The sequence below is a fragment of the Schistocerca serialis genome, chromosome 12, assembly GCF_023864345.2.
Source record: "Schistocerca serialis cubense isolate TAMUIC-IGC-003099 chromosome 12, iqSchSeri2.2, whole genome shotgun sequence".
NCBI lineage: Eukaryota > Metazoa > Arthropoda > Insecta > Orthoptera > Acrididae > Schistocerca > Schistocerca serialis.
This window is the reverse complement of record NC_064649.1, coordinates 2537232-2556753: the sequence shown is the minus strand read 5'-3', so window position 1 is coordinate 2556753 and position 19522 is coordinate 2537232. Positions and strand designations below refer to the sequence as shown.

Below are 19522 nucleotides of genomic sequence, written 5' to 3'. Positions count from 1 at the left end.
AGACTCGTTAGTCATTTATTCACATATACTTTTCTGAGAAATCCTCGTCCGTCGAGGTACGGTGGAAAACTTCCGTGAAATTGGTGAGGTATGAGACGAGGTCGTGGTGGAAGTAACTCAGTGAGGGGTGAGTCACGAGTTGTGCTCGGATAGCTCAGTCGGTATAAGTATTGTACTGCTAACGAATGGTGAGGTTGCAGGCTCAAGTGCTGGTCCAGCATAAAGTTTTCAGCTGCCCTTCCCTGCCCTGCCACCCCCTCCTTCACCTCCCCCCACCTGCCACCCCCTCCTCCACCTCCACCTCCACCTCCACCCCCCCCCCCCCCCCCCCGCCCCCAAAGAAAAATTAACACTATTAGAAAAGCAACATTTTTATACAAATTTTATCATGTTTCAACTCTCTCAATAGCACAAGAAGAACTTGACTGTGTGACTTAATAATCTCAGAATTTTCTTCATTATTATATTCGTACAAAGTCTGTCAAAGAAATATTGAGCTAGAATAAGTACAGTATAAACAGTTAATGAGACAACAGTGCTATCGGTTCCTGGTGGAAGTTTTCCATAATGTCGTACTGTGGATGAGAACAACGGGTACAATGTCACTGGCAGCGCAAACCTACGATAAAGGTACAAGACAAATGATTCAGAAACCTTTCAAAGCAGTTCACTTTTTCTGAAAGAGACCACGAGAGTAGATGTCGACTTTTAAGGGCAACAGTTGACAAGAATTCACCAAAGTGGCGTACAAAATGGACTAGAGAATCGAAAAAATACAGCGCTCGACATATCGGGTAGAGCAGGGTGTACTCGGCACGAAATGCAATGCGAAAGTAATTCTGTGCCTGCTATTGCTACAGAAAAATTGGAATGTGATTTTCCTCACAATAATAATTAAGAAGTTATTTGATTAAAATTTTCACTGGCCGCTTATCAAAATGTGTTTTGCACTTGAGGTCTGACGTGTGATATTGGAAAGTAACCTTAAGACCCATTTCAATTGTGTGCACCCCCAGGTTTATCATATACTTATACACAGTTGTCCTCTAAATACCCTCCAACCCCACCCACTCCTCTGGAATTGGACAACGCACAAAAGTCGTGAAATTAATGATATTTATTGGAAGAACTAAATGCCCTGTACTGAAAGAATGAAACGAACATAATGAGACGAATCAGCATTGGAATAAATGTGAAATTTGGTGCTTTTTGAAATAAAGGTCAGTGCACAATTCAGTTTACTGGCAATTTTTATTTTTGTATAAAACATAAGAACGGAGGGTAATGCTTTCCACAATATGAGGTACGAAAATTGAAGTAGTGTCCAACCGAATGCCAGACTCCTTTCGAGATGTCAGACAGCGCCAATAATACTCGGCCTCTACGAGGAGCGCGTCAGCAAAAACCTCTAACGCAAGAGCTCCAGACTGCCCGAGTCGTGAATAGAGAAGTTCTCGTACATAAACACTGTGTGCCAGTGCTTATAACACGTCAGATAATTGTCACTAAAAATATAAAAAGCTTGTCAAAATGCATCTGGAAATAAATATTCATAGAAGTGAACGGCAGAAGGTTAACTTTGTAACAATTCGGTAACTCGTCGTAGAAATAATTTGACCGAAGGCAGGTCGTCGGCTGCCGGCAGTATTGTGTACTCTTCTCAGTTGGAGACTTGGACAGTTCTCTCTGTAACATCCTAGCATTAAGTGCAAATGTGTGATCATATAAATTTTTAGTTACTAGAAATGTTGCTGTGAGTGTATTTTGCCGTTTCCTGACTGTTCTGAGTTGACAGAGAATTTGTTTCGGCTTGTAGGTAAGCAGAACCAGTCGCGATACACGTCGGGTGAGTGGGCGAGAAGCCGGCTGCCTCTCTGTGTGTGTCTGCCCCTTGTGTGAAAATGTGCACCCGCAGCCGTTGTCGCTCGTAGATCCGACTGCTGCGGGTCGCTTAGCACCAGAAAGCTCCGCTTTGCACTGTCGTAGTTGTGGAGTGTGGAACTACTCGAATTTGTCTCGTTTGACGTAGTGTTTGTGTGTGACGTGTCTTGTGCTTATTGTACTGCTTTAAATCTTCCCTCAGAGAAATCACCTCTGCATCTCTTCCTTCTCTGACTGCCTAAAGAAAGGAAGAGCCACTCCATCTTTCACGTGTACAGATTTCACAGCTTTTCCTTCCAGGTGTAAAGATTTCACAGCTTTTGGCTTACATTAACCCTAATGCACGTGTGTGAGCACCGTCTGTCAGTTTCCTCTGCTGTACCTGTGTCGCATGTCAGTGTGTTTCATTTCCGCGACTGCCAAGCAAATTTGGAGCACCCTCTTTGCGATTTGATTATTTTGCTGGTGAGTTACACCTGTCAGGAATTCCTAGGTGTCTGAGAAAATGAAATTGTATAAAGTGCACGATATTTGAGCAGTGTTCTGTGCTGCTGATAGGTGCGTGTAAAAGTAAATACACATTCCCAGGAAATGTTTATAAGACTGACACACAACTGATGCCCGTCAGTGAACAGGAGAACAGCCCATCACAGAAAATTCCGGAAACCTCAATTACGACGCACCGCACGGCTGCCGTCACACGTCCGAGCGCGTGCGTCTCCCGTGTGCTCCGTCCGGAGTACTTCGTCATCTCGTTATGTCCGAATCGGTGAGAGGAGCAGATGTGTTTTGTGACCGGTCGAATGCGATGCGAAATGGTCCTCGCAATAAAATGGCACTTATCCGTTGCCGAGTGTTACGCGGAGCACAATTCGTGGGAAATGTTCACGGAACTGTTTGTGCCGGGAGACAGTTTGAGTCTGGAGGTGTTTCATCCGAGCCTCCGGCAAAGTCTACAGCACAAAACTTAGTGGCAAAATGGCACGAAATGGGCTCCGGAAAGGGACGAAGACATTGCTCGAGTGAAGGAAAGCCCCAAAACGGAGTCCGACAAAACCTCGGTGCCGTTCACACGCGCGAGAGGGAATTCGGAGATCTTCGTGTCCTAAAAAATTTACTGTTGTGCTCAACTTAAAGGATCAGTACAAACTTTCACATACTGAGCCCTGCCATTGGTTTCCAAGTGAAGTGGAATCGGGACTTTTGGATCCAGTTTTTTATTTCATCAGCTGTGATTCCGTTATAAAATCTGTACACAGAAAACTCGACATCTGTTAATACGTGTGACGTGTTTAAACGATACGGTAGAATCGGTCAAACAGATCGCGGCTTAAAATTTGAATTATGTAAATTTGAACACCTCGTCACAACCTCTTAATGTAAATGACAGTATATTAAAAACAAAAAATCCACAGCAAGATTAGTACTAACATGTGAAATGGGAACTTCTCTCTGATAATAACTGGACCCGTGCTGTATGGGATGTTTTATTTCAATTGTTCTGTACCACTACCCCACTATTTCCCCTTCGTCATATACACAAGTGTAAAAATTCCCATGCCCCTGGAAGAGGCTTCAGCAAGACATTAAACTACCGACTGTGTACAATACTATTCTACACACACCTCGTCGTCACTTTCGTATTTTGTGGAGATGTCTGACAGGTGTGGAATTTGCGTGGGATTCTTATTCGGGACATTGTACGAATTGGTTTGATACACCTCATTGAACACAAAAATACAAAGAAAGATTGAAAGTGTTGTGAACTTGTGCTTCTGTTCAGCTTTGGCCCAGTGCATGCAACCCTTCCTTGTCACAATTAGGCTGACGGTATGTCCAGAAAATGCTTTTTGTTTCATTCCACAATGTCACACCTTACAGCACTGTGGTTGTATGTGTGTTTTTGTAAACAGCACTGTATTAGATTATGAAGTGTAGTCTAAATATATATATAAGTGAGTTCTCCACTGGAACAAATTACAGGAACTGAGCAGGAAAAAAATTGTGAATATATCTTATATACTCTTACAGAATTTATTTTAGACGAGCAGATAATGCGTGATCTATTTCAGTGTATTAATTGAAAGGGATATTATGATATTTTTCAGTGATTTAATCCACAGTATGCACCCAAATGTCTAGAACTACACGAGTATAAATCTGTGCAGCACACATACCTGCACACCTTCCCTGACAGTATTTCGTCAGTTACCGAGTCTGTTGACACCAGCCACGTGCCACTGTGGCGTTGCCGTGGCGACGCTCACTTGCCGCACCGGTCGAGGATTGGCCAAATGGGCAGTGTACCCTCTGCACGGACTGAAAGCTCTCTCCGGTCACTCAGTCACTCGCACTTACGATCGTGTATTGAGTTGGAGAGTCACATTTTGTTCTGCATAAAATCAGTGCTTAATATTAATACACTTGCCAGTCCATTAAGAAGTTGGTGCATTGTGGTGTCTGAAATTCTCACTAGAAAACTATAGTGTGTGGGGGGGTGCGCATGCTTGTGCACGCGTGTCAACAGTAATGACATTTCTCCTGAAGGTACACAGTGTCTAGTAAGTTGCGAAGCAAATAATTTTGAAATTTGAGTTACTGTGTGCTTAAAATATTGTTTAATTTGTAACACACTCTGATTTAACAAAAAAAAGACCCCGCTTATTTGCAGAGTACTGAAGTTGCATGCAGAGACAATTTAAATGATAATTTTTAAGACTAATTCACTGCCAAGCTTTATCCTAATTAAGAACGAAGTCTTTCGTGATGGGACTGCCGTGTAAATTATTCTCGGAATTTTTTTCGCTTCACCAGTTCAGAGTAAAACCTCGAGCTTTAGACGATACCCACCGTCCTCTTCGTCGACAACAACTGACTGTCAAAATACCTGCTGTGGTGGCCACATATAGCCCAAAGACACCTTCCAGTCGCTCGGTAGTTGCAACGTGCTGCCCGAGACAGTACCAGAGTCAATGCTGGTGGCGCAACTGATCTTGCCGTAGTGTGAACATCGCAACAAATACCTCCGGATCTTTTCTGCATCGACAGCTCACTTTTGGGCCCCCAAAGATTATATCCACTGTCACAGTTGAAGGTTTTCTCACATATTCTTATTTATATGGCCTCTTCAGTTACACAATCGCAGTATATGGAAGCCTGGGACAAAACATTTGTTTCTTCCGACACTATTTTATGACGGTTTGTGAGGCTGTGCTCGGCAACTGCAGAGTTCTCCAGTTCTCGATTTATAATTTGTCACCGACGTTCTGCACAGTGGTCGGAAACGGCGCAGACGGACTGACCGATCCCAGGAATCCTGAGCCCGAGACTGTCCTAAACACGACGTAACATCTGCTTTATCTTCTCAGGAGGTCGGAAAATACATCCGATATCTCGCCTTCCCGGGACTCTCCGTATTTTCCCAGATGTAGTGCTGCAAAAGGGAAGGAATGCTGACGTTGGCTCGTCACGCAAACGTTTAGCATTTTCACACTTTCTTTTCTCAGATAACGTCGACTCGATATCACGTGACCCGTGGCCGTTATCTCAGCATTCGTGCTTCAGATACTTAATTTTGGAACGGAAGTGGTCCTCGTCAGGAAAGGTTTCTGCTCTGTGTACTAGGGCCTTTAAAGCTGTCCTCTTCTGGACCGGATGGAGAGGACTCTGGGCAGTGAGACGTAAATCGGCGTGCGTCAGCTTGCGGTACACCGAGTGGCCGAGGCATCCTTCCGACCCGACTTTCTTCGTATCGGGACGTCTAAAAACGGCAGCCTTTCTTCTTTCTCTGTGTCGATAGTGAACTGGATATCTGAGTGAATGCTTTTCATACGATCCTGGAAGTGCTCAAGAGCTTCTACCCCTGTGGCCAGACCATAAATGTGTTGGTGAAGATGAACAAAGAGGAGCCAAATTTATTGCACAATCATCAAAATGTTCAATAAAACCACACACATCCACATATCCTGTACACCGTCAAGACTGAGAAAGGAGAAAGGCTGCCATTTTCAGGTGTTCCGGTACGACGAGAATCGCCCCCTCGGCCACACAGTGTACCGCGAGCCGACGCACACCGATTTAAGTCTCAGTGCCCAGAGTTTTCACCGTCCGTGTCGAGAAGAGAGCAGCTTTACATATGTCGATACACAGGACGAAAACTGTTTCCGACAAGGACCACTTCTGTTCCGAAATTAATCATTCGAAGCACGTGTTCAGAAAGGTCGGCTACGAGTCACGGAATATCGAGTCGGGCTCTCAGAGTAAAGGAAATGTAAAAATGCCAGACTTTCACACGATGAGCCACCGAACGCCTTCCTCCCCTTTCACGGCACTACATCTGGCAAAAAAGGAAGAGTCCCGGGAAGACGAGGCATCGGACGCTTTTTGCGAGTGCCTAAGAAGATAAAGCAGATGCTACCGTCTGCTTAGGACAGTCTCAGCCTCAGGATTCCCGGGCTTCACAACACCGTGTTTGAGTGCAGAAGGAGTTACATCGGCTAGTCTGTCTGCAGCATTTCCAACCACTTTGCAGAACACCAGTGGCATATTAAAAATAGAGAATCGGAGAACTCTGCGATTGCCGAGCACAGACTCGCAAACGATCGTAAAACACTATTTGAAAAAACAAAAGCTTTTTCCCCGTCTTCCACATTTTGGGACTCTATAATTAAACAGGCTGTAGAAATAAGAACAACGTGTGAGAAACCCTTCATCTGTGACCGTTCGGAAACTGTCCTTGAGGCACCTAACACCACCGCGACAGCAATTTTGACAGTCAGTTGCTCCCGATGAAGTCGACTGTGGATATTGTCGAAAGCTCGATGTTTTACCCTGAACTGACGTTGCGAGAAGTCCGAGAGTGTTTCGTACGACTGTATCCTAATTACCGAAAATAAATGCTGACATATAACTGTACACGAAGGGTTACGACACACGAACACTTTTCATTACAGACTCCACTGAAGTAACCCGACGACCTATTTTTAACAACTTTTTTTATTACACTTTAAACAAAAGATAAAACATGACCAAAGTACTGCAAACGAGACACTGTGGTCGTACCTCCGTGGCGTTAGAAAATGATATTGATCAGAAGTAATTGTGCCTTTGTCTCTATTTAATTGTTAATGTTATTGATTTTAAAGTAATTAGTTCTCAAGTAAGTAGTTACTACTTATAACAGAATGCCTGTTATTAATATTGAATGTAAATGTAAACATAAAAGTAAAGTCCATCTACATGTCGTCCTCTGACAGTGGCACCGTCGAATGTAGTACGGACGCGGAAGGGGGGGGGCTTGGGTCGACACCCTGCTCTCCTGGCTATTGCCAGTTTTCGTCACCTGGAGCCACAACTACTCGGTCGAGTAGCCCCACAACTGGCATCACGAGGCTGAACGCACCCCAGTCTAGACCTCCCACCGAGGAAAGTCTGTGGCACTACAGGGAACCGACCACTCAGTTGTGGAGGTGTACGACGTGCCAGACGTAAATTAATATATTCTTATCAAAATCAGTATAAAAATCGAATTAGCAAAATTTGGTTAGGTGCTAGAGATTTTTAAAATTTATTTATATAAATATATTCTTAATATGGAAATTTAACAGGATAATGGGAGAGGTGTCTTTGCCCCAGCTAACAACAAATGAGAAAAATAATTATTTAGAACTAAACTGCTGTTAAAACAAAACAACATTCTTGAATTTTGAAAGAAAAAGTAAATTCACAGCCACCTAACTATGCGAATAAATGATTTCTTCTTTCCTCAGAAAAAATGAAAATGAGTGAGATATCTAGGAAAAAGGAAAAGTTTGTTGCACATTGAGTTTCATTTCTTACATCTCTGAAGTATGTACTGACAGCTATGTTGATTGTTATCTGTTCTATTACAATGAAGAGATCCTGTTTTAGTTTGGAGTTGTTCTACAATGCCGGAGTTTTTGTTGTACCTTACCTGAGGGCTCTTAAAAAAATGATGAAGAAGAAAAGAAAGTTAAATGAAGTTTTCCAAAACTTCTTGATGTAAATATAGATGTAACACAATGGGATAGTTCATCTCCAATCCTCTTACACTATAATCAGGGGCAAATGGAAAATTATCAAAACATAAAATATCAGCAGTAATACTGGCAAGAAAAAACAAAGTTTTCAAAGTAATTTGCTTGGCATTTGCTGGCAATTCTGCTATACTTTCAGAAAGTTTAACAAATGTGGTAGTGCAAGGCAAAGTCTGGAGATGCTAGGCACCAAAGCAGTTTTAACAGTCTCTATAGAACTAACTAAACGCTTAAAAAAATCTCCATAATTTTTAGTGGGAAGTATTATTTAATTAAAAAAAAAGGAAAACGTCAAATATTTGCGGACTGCGAATCATCAGTGACTCTCGTGCAAGTGGTTAGCTAGCATTAAAATATAAGCTCCGTGAACTAGTGATGTAGAAAATAAGAATTGGAATCAAAATACTGCCAAGCTCTTGGAATATAGGAAGCATAGCAGAAACACCTAGAAGAAATTTGGTCATTTGTATGGAATTGATAACAAGAGAATAACCAAACAGATCTCAGTCATTAAGATGCCGAGTTCAAGATGGATTTACAAAGAAGCAGCACAAGAGAAGGAACAACAGAGTGAAGCAGCATCAGAGGAAAAATGTTATGGATGAAAGGATTCCTAGCCAGGAAGGAAAAGGAAACAGGTTGTAAGTGGACCTATAAAAGGAAATAGGAACACAGTGAAAAGATGGGGACTAATTGACAGAAAGGGAAAAAAAACCAACCTTAAAGTGATACGCATTCTGCAAAAGGTCGCAATCGTCCTCTGAAACACGTTGTACTATAATACTAGAAAAAAGAATCTCAAGAGAAACAATTAATGCAATACAGATGACATATGCAGCTGATTCTTAATATACCAATATATACTCAAAATTTGGTGCCAACAGCAAAGCTAAGAAAATGAAGAATGAGTGAGTACAGAGCTAAACATAAGTTCCAGTATTTTCACAAAAAAGGGATTAACTTTAACTCAAGTAACAGAAATTGAGACCTGTGCTTAAAAAAAAAAAAGTCCCAAAAATCGGGAATAAATTGGAGATTTTTTAAAAAGTAAATACTAAATTCAGAAAGGTATATATGCTGAAAAGGTAAGAAATCAAAAATAATGTTCACAGAAGAAGGAAAAAGAGCAAAACAAGGAGCCCACACTGCAAACACAGCAGCATTTCGCAGAATTTGTCGAGATAAGCTGTTGCCACAGTATGTAAGATGAAAACATACTTCACTGTCACTAGTAAATTGCTCAATACGGCCGAGTATCCTACCACCCGACCTCCCCCGTCACAAAAGCTGCTCCTACGACCCGTAAGAAAAACGGTCAGTCAAATTTCACACCAGAAATCGTATTTGTTTTCTGTTGTTTTCACAGATGATCATTACAAGTGAAATACCTTCAGGTGCAAATTTAAACTCAAAATGTTTAGACGGTGTCACGAGAGAGCACACCGTGTCTTTACTCTGTGCTTCCTGCAGGTTACTACGTGGAGTGGCAGGGCGAGTGGATCCACATCTTCCGGCCAGACGTGGAGTGCACGAATGGCATCATACACGTAATGGATTACGTCTTCATGAAAGAGGGCGACATCGTCGTGGGCGGCCCGGACGGAGCCGGCCAGCAGGTCGCGTCGTTCGCGGTCGTCGCGTCCGCTCACCTCGTCGTGCTCGCCACCGTCCGGTGGTTGCTGCACTAGTGGGCACTCGGCAAGGTACGTACGACTCGAGAGAGTGTAGTGGGCTGAAAAAAAAAAAAATAGAAGACACTTACATTTTGTCACTTTGCTGAGTCAGCTATTTCACTGAACGGGTAACAAAATTGTTGAATGTTGTAATATCAGCAGCTTGACCCCTCTGAGGAATCTGAATGAGTCACTAATGAAATCTGAGTCAAAGAGTGTAATTTTTTGAAATTCAGCGTTCGAGTATGCCCACTTTAGTTCTCGTTTAAGAACCCAGATACAGGAAGCTACATCAGACTGTCGAAGTAATTCACATTGGAACGTCACGGAAAGAAACTGAAGAGAGGTTCTGCAGGCTTTAATCGCAGACCTTTATGTTAATGATCTGCCATTTTATTTGAAGCGGGAGATAGAATTAGTCCTTTTAGTTTACAACAAGTGTCATTTCAAACCCTGTATAATGGAACCATTATAAAATTTATTAAGTCGCAACAGTTACCTCGAAGGAAACTGCAAAGCGCCAGCTGGAATTAGGTATACGAGGCAACGTAAATTACAAATTTAATGCATTTCAACCTTTAATGGATGTCTCCCAGTGAATGTGAAGTACGGTGCCATTTGTGTGTAAAAGCAGTAGATATTAAGAAAGGATAACATAGCAGAAAGACGTGCGTATACAAAATGGACGGATAAGAACAGATGTGCAACTGCTTTCAAATTACAGAATATATAACTCTTTATTAAGAAGAATGGTATAGTCAGAAAGCTCACTTATAATGTCAGAGATTAGTAAATCTGAAAATTAAATCGAAACAGTCAGGAGCAGAATCAGAAGGGAAATGCAAAAGTCTGTCAGTGAACGAGATGATGTAGTAATTAAAGATAATACCAAATAGACCGTGACACCAAATAGATTGTAAGCCTCTTTAAGAATCACTTTGTAAACGTAACTAAAAAATTCTATACTGTCAGTTCGAAAGGAAAATCCTCGCCATATATGCGACAGTAGGTACCGCGAGCATTTAGTCGATTCAAAATTACTCCAAATTCTTCCAGGGAAATCGGAAAATTAATTAACTCTCTTAATTGAAAAAATCCTCACGAGGTTTGTAATGTTTTAAGCAAAATATAAAAGCACGTCCTCCCGATACGGCTACTATACTCGGCCATATATTTGAGGCACCACTTTCACGAGGTATCTTCTCGTACAGATTAGAGTACGTGCCGTTTAAGAAAGGGAGTAGAATAGATATCGAGAACTGTAAGCTCGTTTCAGTATTTACTCCCTTCTCAAAAGTCGTGGAAAAGATAACGTATTTAAAAATAGTCGAGCATATATGCAGTTATAATACTTAAATCGTACAGTGTAGGTTGTCTCAGCCAGTGTCTACATTTGTGGTTTAGTCGTGCGGTCATTAGGCCGTGCCGTAAGGCACGTTTCACCTCCTAACACCGGAGACACCGTCAGAGGCTCAACCGCTTATCAGAATCGAACGAGATCGGCAAGCAAAACTGCGTGTCGATCGGGTCGTGACGTCGTCAGACTGCTGCCACAGATCACCGAAATGCACCAGTGCATTTTATGGAGTTTTTCTCACGAGAGAGTTGGTACCTTTTGTTGAGGTTAGCACTGAAGCCCAAAATTTGTCTGCTTTCAGTCATCCTCCTCTTCTATTGAAGTTTTATATATCTAAACAGTGGAAACCCCAGATTGGAATATCAATAGTGTACGGAAAAGAGAGACACATATTTACTGTAAGAATGACACATTACGTTGCAGACAGGCACAGTTAAAAAGACACTTACACATTAACTTTCGGCCACAGACTTTGTCAGAAAAAAACACACACACACACACACACACACACACACACACACACACACACACACACACACACACACACACACACACACACACAAAAAAACCTGACCCCTAGTCTGGTTCAGGTTCACTGACGATATCTTCACTGTCTGTACTCACGGCCGAGACACCGTTCCTCCATTCCTTCACAGCCGCACACCTACTTGACCTGGTCCTCCTCACCCCTGCGTGCCACCTCCCTCCCGTCTCCACATTAAACGCACCGACCGCTGAGAGTAGCCGCACTTCGCACCGGAAACTCCTTCCCGTACACTGAGGCCACCCGATGATTGCGTATCACGGTGACAAAAACTCCCTCGCCTACTACGCCGAAGTTCTCGCCTAGACGTCCACGTACGGGCACTGTCCCCGAGAACCGGCCGCGGCGGAGTGCCCCCTCCGTCACCCACTACCGTCCCGGACCAGGACGACCGAACCGCACCCTCTGCCGGGGCTCCCATTACTTGTCGCCGTTCCCGAAATGGGGGGACGTCCTACCCCAAATTCTTCCCAACTCTAGTAAAGTGGCGTCCTGTCGCCCGCCCGACTTCCACGGTGTCGTACTCCGTCCCCGTGCCGCTTCCGGACGTACCCTCTCGCCACGAGAATCGTATCCCCGCGGGAGACCCGCATGCGACACCTGCCCGATCCGTCCGCCCCGCACTTCTTATTCCAGTCCCGTCACGAGCTTATCCTACCCCGTCAGATGACGGCCCGTCTGCCCTACGGCAGTTCCGCTGCGACCGCCGCACGGCTTTCGGTGCCGGTAAGACTGTCGACCGACCTTCCGCCGTCAGACTGTGGCCGAGAGCGAAGTAGACCACCCCGTGGCACAAATGCGGCCGAATGTAACGTGCTCGATTTCGGCAGCCGCTTCACTACCCGAGCCGCCCGGATCCTCCCCTCTGCCACCAGCTTTTCCGAACAACGCAGACGGGAGTTACCCGAAGTTGTACCGGCCTCGACCTACGGTAACCTACTGTCCCCACGCCCTCCACGTGACAGTTTCGACTGCCTCCGTCCTGTCACCTTCTCTGACGGTTCTCGTCTCCCCCCCCCCCCCCCCCCCCCCCCACCACCGATGCACTCACCACGCTCTTCTCCATTTTTGCTCCGTTACTCCACAACCTCTCGATGCTGCATTTTTTGGCATTCTAATCCCCGCACACTCCACCAGTCGTCGTCTTTCTGCCCGTCTGTACCACTATCTGTTCCCCTTCCCCTTCTCTGCCCCCTCCAGATTGCTGCTTGCATCCCACGTGATAGTCGCATACCAGCCTGAGATGCTGGAGTTGGCAGCCATACTTATGAGGTGTGCTTGTGTATGTGAATGGTGTGTGTGTGTGTGTGTGTGTGTGTGTGTGTGTGTGTGTGTGTTTACTGATGAAGGCTGTGGCTGAAAGCTCTACATAAGTGTCTTTTAAGTATGCCTGTCTGCAACTTAACATTTCTTCTTTACAGTAAGTAGCAATCTGTTTTTCCTACCCTGTTTAATACTATTTATACGTGTGTTCTTCTACTGCAACTCGGCGAGTACATTTTTTATCTATCCAAATAAAGGGTGTCCCACTCAAACCTCCCTGATTTCAAAGACCCGGGAAACAAAAGTACAGTAGATATGACAATGGAAAGTGCACCACATTGTAGATCATCTCAAAGAATTTATTTATTTATTAACAATACACCTCTACATGTGAACCATTTGTAGTACGAAGAATATCGAGTCTATATTCAGTTTCTTGCCAAGTTGTATGGAACATTTCCTCTGTTATTGTTGCAATCGCATTAGTGATACGATATCGCAACGTAGGAATATTGTCCACTTTGGTCGCGTGCTCGCAGTCTTTCACGAATCCCCGCACAAAGAAATGGAGTAGCATAATGTCGGGTGAACGCGGTAGCCGGGCAGTGGGTCCTCCGTGTCCGATCTGACGACTGGGAGATTTCCTATCTGGGAACTTGTGAACAGTCATCGACCGATGTGTCCAGATACACTGACCCATTCACTGTTTGTTCTGCAAAGACGAACCGTCCAACAGTCTCGTCTTGCATTTGCCCGCACCAGACGTTTAGTTTAGGGCTATCACGAACATGTTTGGTGACCTCGTCTGGATTTTGTGAACCCCAAATCAGAATATTATGCCTACGAACCCTTTCTGATAGATGACAGGTTGCCTCATCTGAGAATAAACATCTTTCCAGGAAGCTGGCATCCGTATCAATACGCTGCAGCATATCCGCAGCAATTTGTCGTCGGCGTGGTTTGTCGTTGGGCGTCACGTGTTGCAGAATTTGCACTTTGTAAGACACTGGTGAACTACACGATACAATGTCGATCTAGGTACATCGAGTTGCCTAGATGCTTGACGAAGTGACTTACGTGGGCTTCTGAAAAACGTCTGTCTGATGTCCTCCACTGTCTCTTCTGAAACTCCGTAATGTGCACCGCCAGAATGTTTCAGAACACTTGCTGTTGCCAGAAACTTCCTATATCATTCCTTAAATGTTTTCACATCAGGTGGATCACATTCATAGACACGACAATAATTTCTTTGCACAGTAATCGGCAATTTCGTTTCTGCGCACACTGCTGTGGAGTCGCCATTTTCACTTCGTGCGACCGTGCTGCACTCTGGCGACGGTACTTGGCACTTCTGATGCGGGAATATAAATTCTTTGAGACGGTCTACAACGTGGTGCATCTTTCATTGTCATAGGTACTGTGGTTTTCCTCTCCCAGGTCCTCGAAATCAGGGAGGTTCGAGTGGGACACCCCGTATGTTTATTTTCAAAAATAGATTATTTTCCTCGATTTAGGAAATAAATTAAATGCAGTGAAATGATATCAGTGCAAACTATTCAGATAAGCTGAATCTGAAAAGTAATGAATATGTTGTGACAGTTGAAAATGTGGCTCGATCCAATATATCCCGTCACAATTTGGTCAATTATGTAATTTAGAACAAGCAAAGGCCCTTTTACAGGGCTGTCCCATGTCACCGTCATTATTTAAAATCTATATAGATATTAGCCTTAGTACATGGTCTCGTAAATATAGTATGGGATTAGAAATAAGAGATGGAGTTTACCTACATCATTTGTTGTTTGCTGATGATCAAGTAGTCGTAGCACAAGATGGGGAGGATGCTAACTATATGTTCAATCAACTAGCAGTAGAACATAAAACTTGGGGTTTGAAGATTAATTACCAAAAAAACTGAGTACCCGAGTAATGATTCAGATGAGCTATACATTGAAGGAAAGAAAATCAAAAAGATAAAATACTTCCTGTTATTTGGGATCCATTTTAGAAATCGAGGGAAAATCAGAGTCAGAAATCAATAAAAGAATTAGTAGCAGACGGAGGGTCATTGGAATGCTTAACTCAGTCTTATGGAGCAGGAATGTAATGAGGAGAACTAAAAAATTAATATACAAATCCATATTAGAGAGTGCGGTTCTGTATGGAACGGAGACCTGGACAGTTAACATGAAGCACATTAAAAAATTACAAGCTCTAGAGATGGACTTTTGGAGAAGATTGGCAAGAATCTCCAGAAAAGAAAAGATAAGGAACACCAAAATAATAAGGAGAATGGAAATAAAAGAAAGAATATACGACGCAACGGATAGGAAGAAATTACAGTGGTACGGGCGTGTACGACGAATGGAGAAAACCAGAATACCAAAATTGATACTGGAGTGGGAACCGGAGAAGAAGAAGAGGGTGACCTATGACCACCTGGCTCCAAATTGTACAGCACATAATGAGGAGAATGGGCGCAGAGGAAGAGGACACACAAGATTGAAACACCTGGAGGGACGAATGGAGAAGACCAGAATACCAAAATTGATACTGGAGTGGGAACCGGAGAAGAAGAAGAGGGTGACCTATGACCACCTGGCTCCAAATTGTACAGCACATAATGAGGAGAATGGGCGCAGAGGAAGAGGACACACAAGATTGAAACACCTGGAGGGATATTTTGAAAATATAGTTTAAGAACATTTATTGCTTGTATTGTAATTTCCAAGTAAATTATTATGTTGGAGATAAGCCTCTGTAATGAGGAAAATCACAAAATAATAATAATAATCATCTAATTCTTTGACACTGAAGGCCTTGTACCCAGACCAGCCCACTCGGTCTTTGACTCGGCCTTAAACATTTTATTTTAATGTGAGGTACGCATTACCGTAATTACCCTACACGATCAGTTCTATATTTCAGAGGCCGCGTAGTGCCAACTGGGATCTCCTCGTTCCAGAGTAGAGACGCCGCCCGTTTCCGGCTCCGTGCCAGACGCAGACTGCCCGAGAACTGCGAAGTGAACAGTGTCACCGTGTCGGTGCGACGGGACGGGACGGGACCGCCGCCACAGAGACGGGCAGACGCAGCCGTCTGCGCGTGCCGAACTGACGGACTGCGTTCCGGCTTCTCGGGCACACTGTGGACTATTACGTGTCTAATTCGGTTGAATGTGTGACTTGTGTAAACTGTATTGTGTTCTCCTTAGAATTTCTGTCTACTGTTAGCCTGTCGTGTTGTGACTGTGAGACGATCCCACGTGACACACCGACAGAAGTTCACTCTCAGTTCCGGTCTGCTGCTCTCTCGAGTAGAGGACCCGTCGTCTCTTAATGCGACCTCAGATTTTTGGCATTCCTTTAATCTCCTTGTTAGGTAATCCTCAATATTTTATAGGCATAACAAATTTTCCAGTTCTGCATTCCATTCCTCATTCCTTACTAAATATATTCAGTCATACAAGCATTCCGTTTGGGGGTGTAACCTAACCTATTTATGGAGTTATTTTCTTTTTTCAATCTGTGTGTGTTCAAAAGTGTAATAATGGTATCTTATGCTGAAGTAGGCTCTGTTGCAGTGTACATCTAGTCCATTAAGAGACTTCAGTGTAAGGTCAGCTGAAACGCCATTTATTTGAAGTCAGGTCTGACACGTAGTGCGTAAAATCTACCACTGGATTCCTAAAAATCAGTAAAGGAAACCTATATGTATATGCAATCTTTGAATTGAGTGAAAACATGTGGCTTTGTTTTAAAGTTATGAACTAATTTTGTGTGCATTTCCTAAAAAGAACTGACAAAGAGTCATTTGAATTGATTTGTAGGTGTAAGTGTTCAGAGTATGCTTTAGATTTTATTTCGAAGATAAAGTCTATTGTCTCAGAGGTTATTTATCATTGTAGGCTAAGAAAACAGTGCTATGTAGACAAGAATAAAGTGATATTGTCAAAGCTGTGAGTAAGATTACTATAGCTGCCTCTTTGTAATGCTAAAGATGATAAATCAGATGGGAATTACTTTTTCATATCTCAAAAGTACAAGGGTTAGTGCTGCAGAATTAAATGTAATGCAAAGAATATTTTAGGCATAACTGTAACATATTTGTGCAGGATACACCTTGCTCAAAATATCGGATTCTGAGAGATTCACACGTTAACACATTTTAATAGCAGAAAAAGAATCTTTTTGTTAGTATTGTGATAGCCAATATTTGTGCATCTCGTAAATCTGGATTTCGTTCTAGAGACAATAAGAAGAAAATAAATACACCCTCAACTTAGCACACACTCCACGTACGGCACTAACCCACACCACTCTGTTACCCACGCCGTTTCCCTATCGCAATAGATTTAGTAAACACGTGCAGGGTATTGCGTCAAATTCTGACCCGTAGGAAGAGCGTCCTGCCAGAACGTAGCCGGGCAACTTCTGGTGACCAAAGTAGTCTGCGCGAATGTAACAGATGTTTTCCATAGAAAGCTTCAGATTTGGGCCTGGTTTTGCTGTAGAACGTGCACATATCATAGTGGCAGGATGCCCTAAAATGTTTTTAAACTCATTTTCTTATCCTCCCGGAGACCAATAACAATACAGGAGGATACCGGGAAGAGAGGTTTCCTCGAGCCGCGTCACGAGAGCTCGCGGCAACGACTTGCCCCGTCTGCAATTCTGTACTGGCAGGAAACTTCTTTCTCGTCGAGCTCGGGCATCCTTTTCTTTCGAGGTGCTGGTTAGCTAGTGATTACTTACTTTAAACTGCACACAGCCAAGTTTCCTCGAGTAGTCGAAGAAATTTTCACCTACCAGAAAACTGATCTGCCAAAATATGTGTTAAGTCTGTATCCCTGATAGATTGTAAATCTTTTAAAAATGCATAGTGAAAGGTTTAGAAAGAAGAAATAATTTTTGAGAACAAAGTACTCTCACTCTAATATACTTTATTTTAAGGAAGTGAATTGCAATTGTTAAATATAAAGTTTTATCTTTCACGATTACAACAGATACGGGTGAATAACTGTATCATTTAAAAGGATTACATCTTAACACTGGAGCCACATTGATATATTTTGAACTAACGCATATATGTACATTTGTAAATGCGTACTGTGTCCCAAAGTTTAATTTGCTCGGTGTTTACGGCACTAGAATGTCGGCGTGTTAGCACGTCAGTCTCCGTGTGCATTCTCCGAGCCTGTCGTGCGCTCTAATGCTCTGTGTTGTGGGTAGTAAGATGCGAGGCACTGCTGCCGTGCGTGTCGCGACTGAGCAAACGGTAACCCGTCTCCGTCTCCTTCCGACTGTTTCTTTGAGAAGAATTTCTGAGGCACACTCGTGGTATAGAATGTAAAGATTCTCTAACTCTATTTGTCAAACAGTTCATTTATTAAAACTCGGATTTTACATAATGCCGTAAGCAAGATCGTACTCGACGTGTACGAGAGAAACTATTTAAACAAATGCGAGTAAATAAGCTGCGTTCAAAAATAAAAAGGTTCAATTAATTTTTAGTAATACCGTTCCTGTACACATTATCATTACAATTTAAATATAAGCCCGAGATAAATGTGTCAGCAATAAGGGTGGCAGTTAATGAACAGAGCTATTAGAACCGGACTGTCATCACTATCCAAACTAATTATAGCCGAGCGACGTGGCTCCAGGTGCTAACTGGAAGCCAACATCTGAAGTATGAATACGTGGATACTTCAAAAATGTTTGCTCAGCTTCAGAAAATGTATTCATAAGTTTTAGAGTCAGGTTTACGAAAAATCTCGTGGGTTACTTTAAATAAATATTGTTTGCCAGTGGAGTTGTTATTTATGGACTTTGTGTGTGTATGTTAGTGTGACTTATAATTGTACACCAAAGTGATTAGTTCTGATTGTGAATCTCATTGTATGCTCTGATTAAGTACAAATTGTATGCCCAAATACAGCTTAGAAACTCTGACACAAAATTTAGCAATATTTATTTCATATTATTGATTAATTACTAGCAGTTTTAAAAAACTGTACTGTCAATAAAAATGTGGAAAAATTGTATCATAAAACTGTTGCTCTTCTGTATCAGGGGCAGAGAACCTCATTTTTGTGCAAGTCAATAAAAGTGTAATTGTAATTAAGCTTTCAAATCTGCTCTCAGTAATCATGAAGCTCGGTTGTGCTTACTGAAAGGCAACAACAAATGTATCTACTTACTGTAAGATCACAGTCGGGTCAGTGTTTGCTGCTGTTAATTTTTTTCCAGTAGCCCGGAGATGTCTGCTGTTGTGGTGACGGAAGCCGCAGACTGAAATGCGAGCTGTTTTTAATCTGCCAACTCGGACACTCGTGACGGTGGGCTCTGTGCTGTTTCACTGAGGGTCAGTTTGAGGTCACGTAACTTTACCTGTAACTGTGTAAACTAAAAATTAATGGACCAAAATAAAGTGAAACTTGACACACAAGCCAGACTTTGGAACGTTTATGGCAGACAGGGTCTTCTCCCCGACCCTTCTACCCCCCACGTACTTCCTACTCGTCACTGGCTGAGCTCTCGTGAAACTTGCACTGTGATAAGTTTCACACTTCTTTCCGCTCGTATGCTCACTAGACAAAACATTGATCACAAGGTATGTCAAAGAAAGAGTGATTTCAGATCCCTGCGCATCAGACAGCAATTACTATAATGGAATGCCGTTCGAGTACACCGAAATTTGTAGATCGTGCTCTAATTATACGGTAAGTAAAAATGTGGAGCAAACT

General features: G+C 42.9%; 1 protein-coding gene across 8 annotated transcripts in view; it reads left to right on the top strand.

The window, feature by feature from the left end:
• LOC126428074 (fasciclin-1) overlaps nucleotides 1-19224 on the top strand; it is a 603451-nt gene extending 584227 nt beyond the window's left edge. For 3 of the 8 annotated variants that reach the window (XM_050089961.1, XM_050089960.1, XM_050089957.1), the window contains 3 exons: nucleotides 1817-1846; nucleotides 9408-9640; nucleotides 15703-19224. In XM_050089961.1, coding sequence (XP_049945918.1) covers nucleotides 1817-1846; nucleotides 9408-9625 — 248 coding nt within the window. In that variant the 3' untranslated portion in view covers nucleotides 9626-9640; nucleotides 15703-19224. Of the gene's footprint in view, nucleotides 1-1816; nucleotides 1847-9407; nucleotides 9641-15689 lie in introns of all 8 variants that reach the window. The other 5 variants (XM_050089964.1, XM_050089963.1, XM_050089962.1 and 2 more) reach the window with 3 other exon arrangements.
• Nucleotides 19225-19522: the final 298 nt, after the last annotated feature.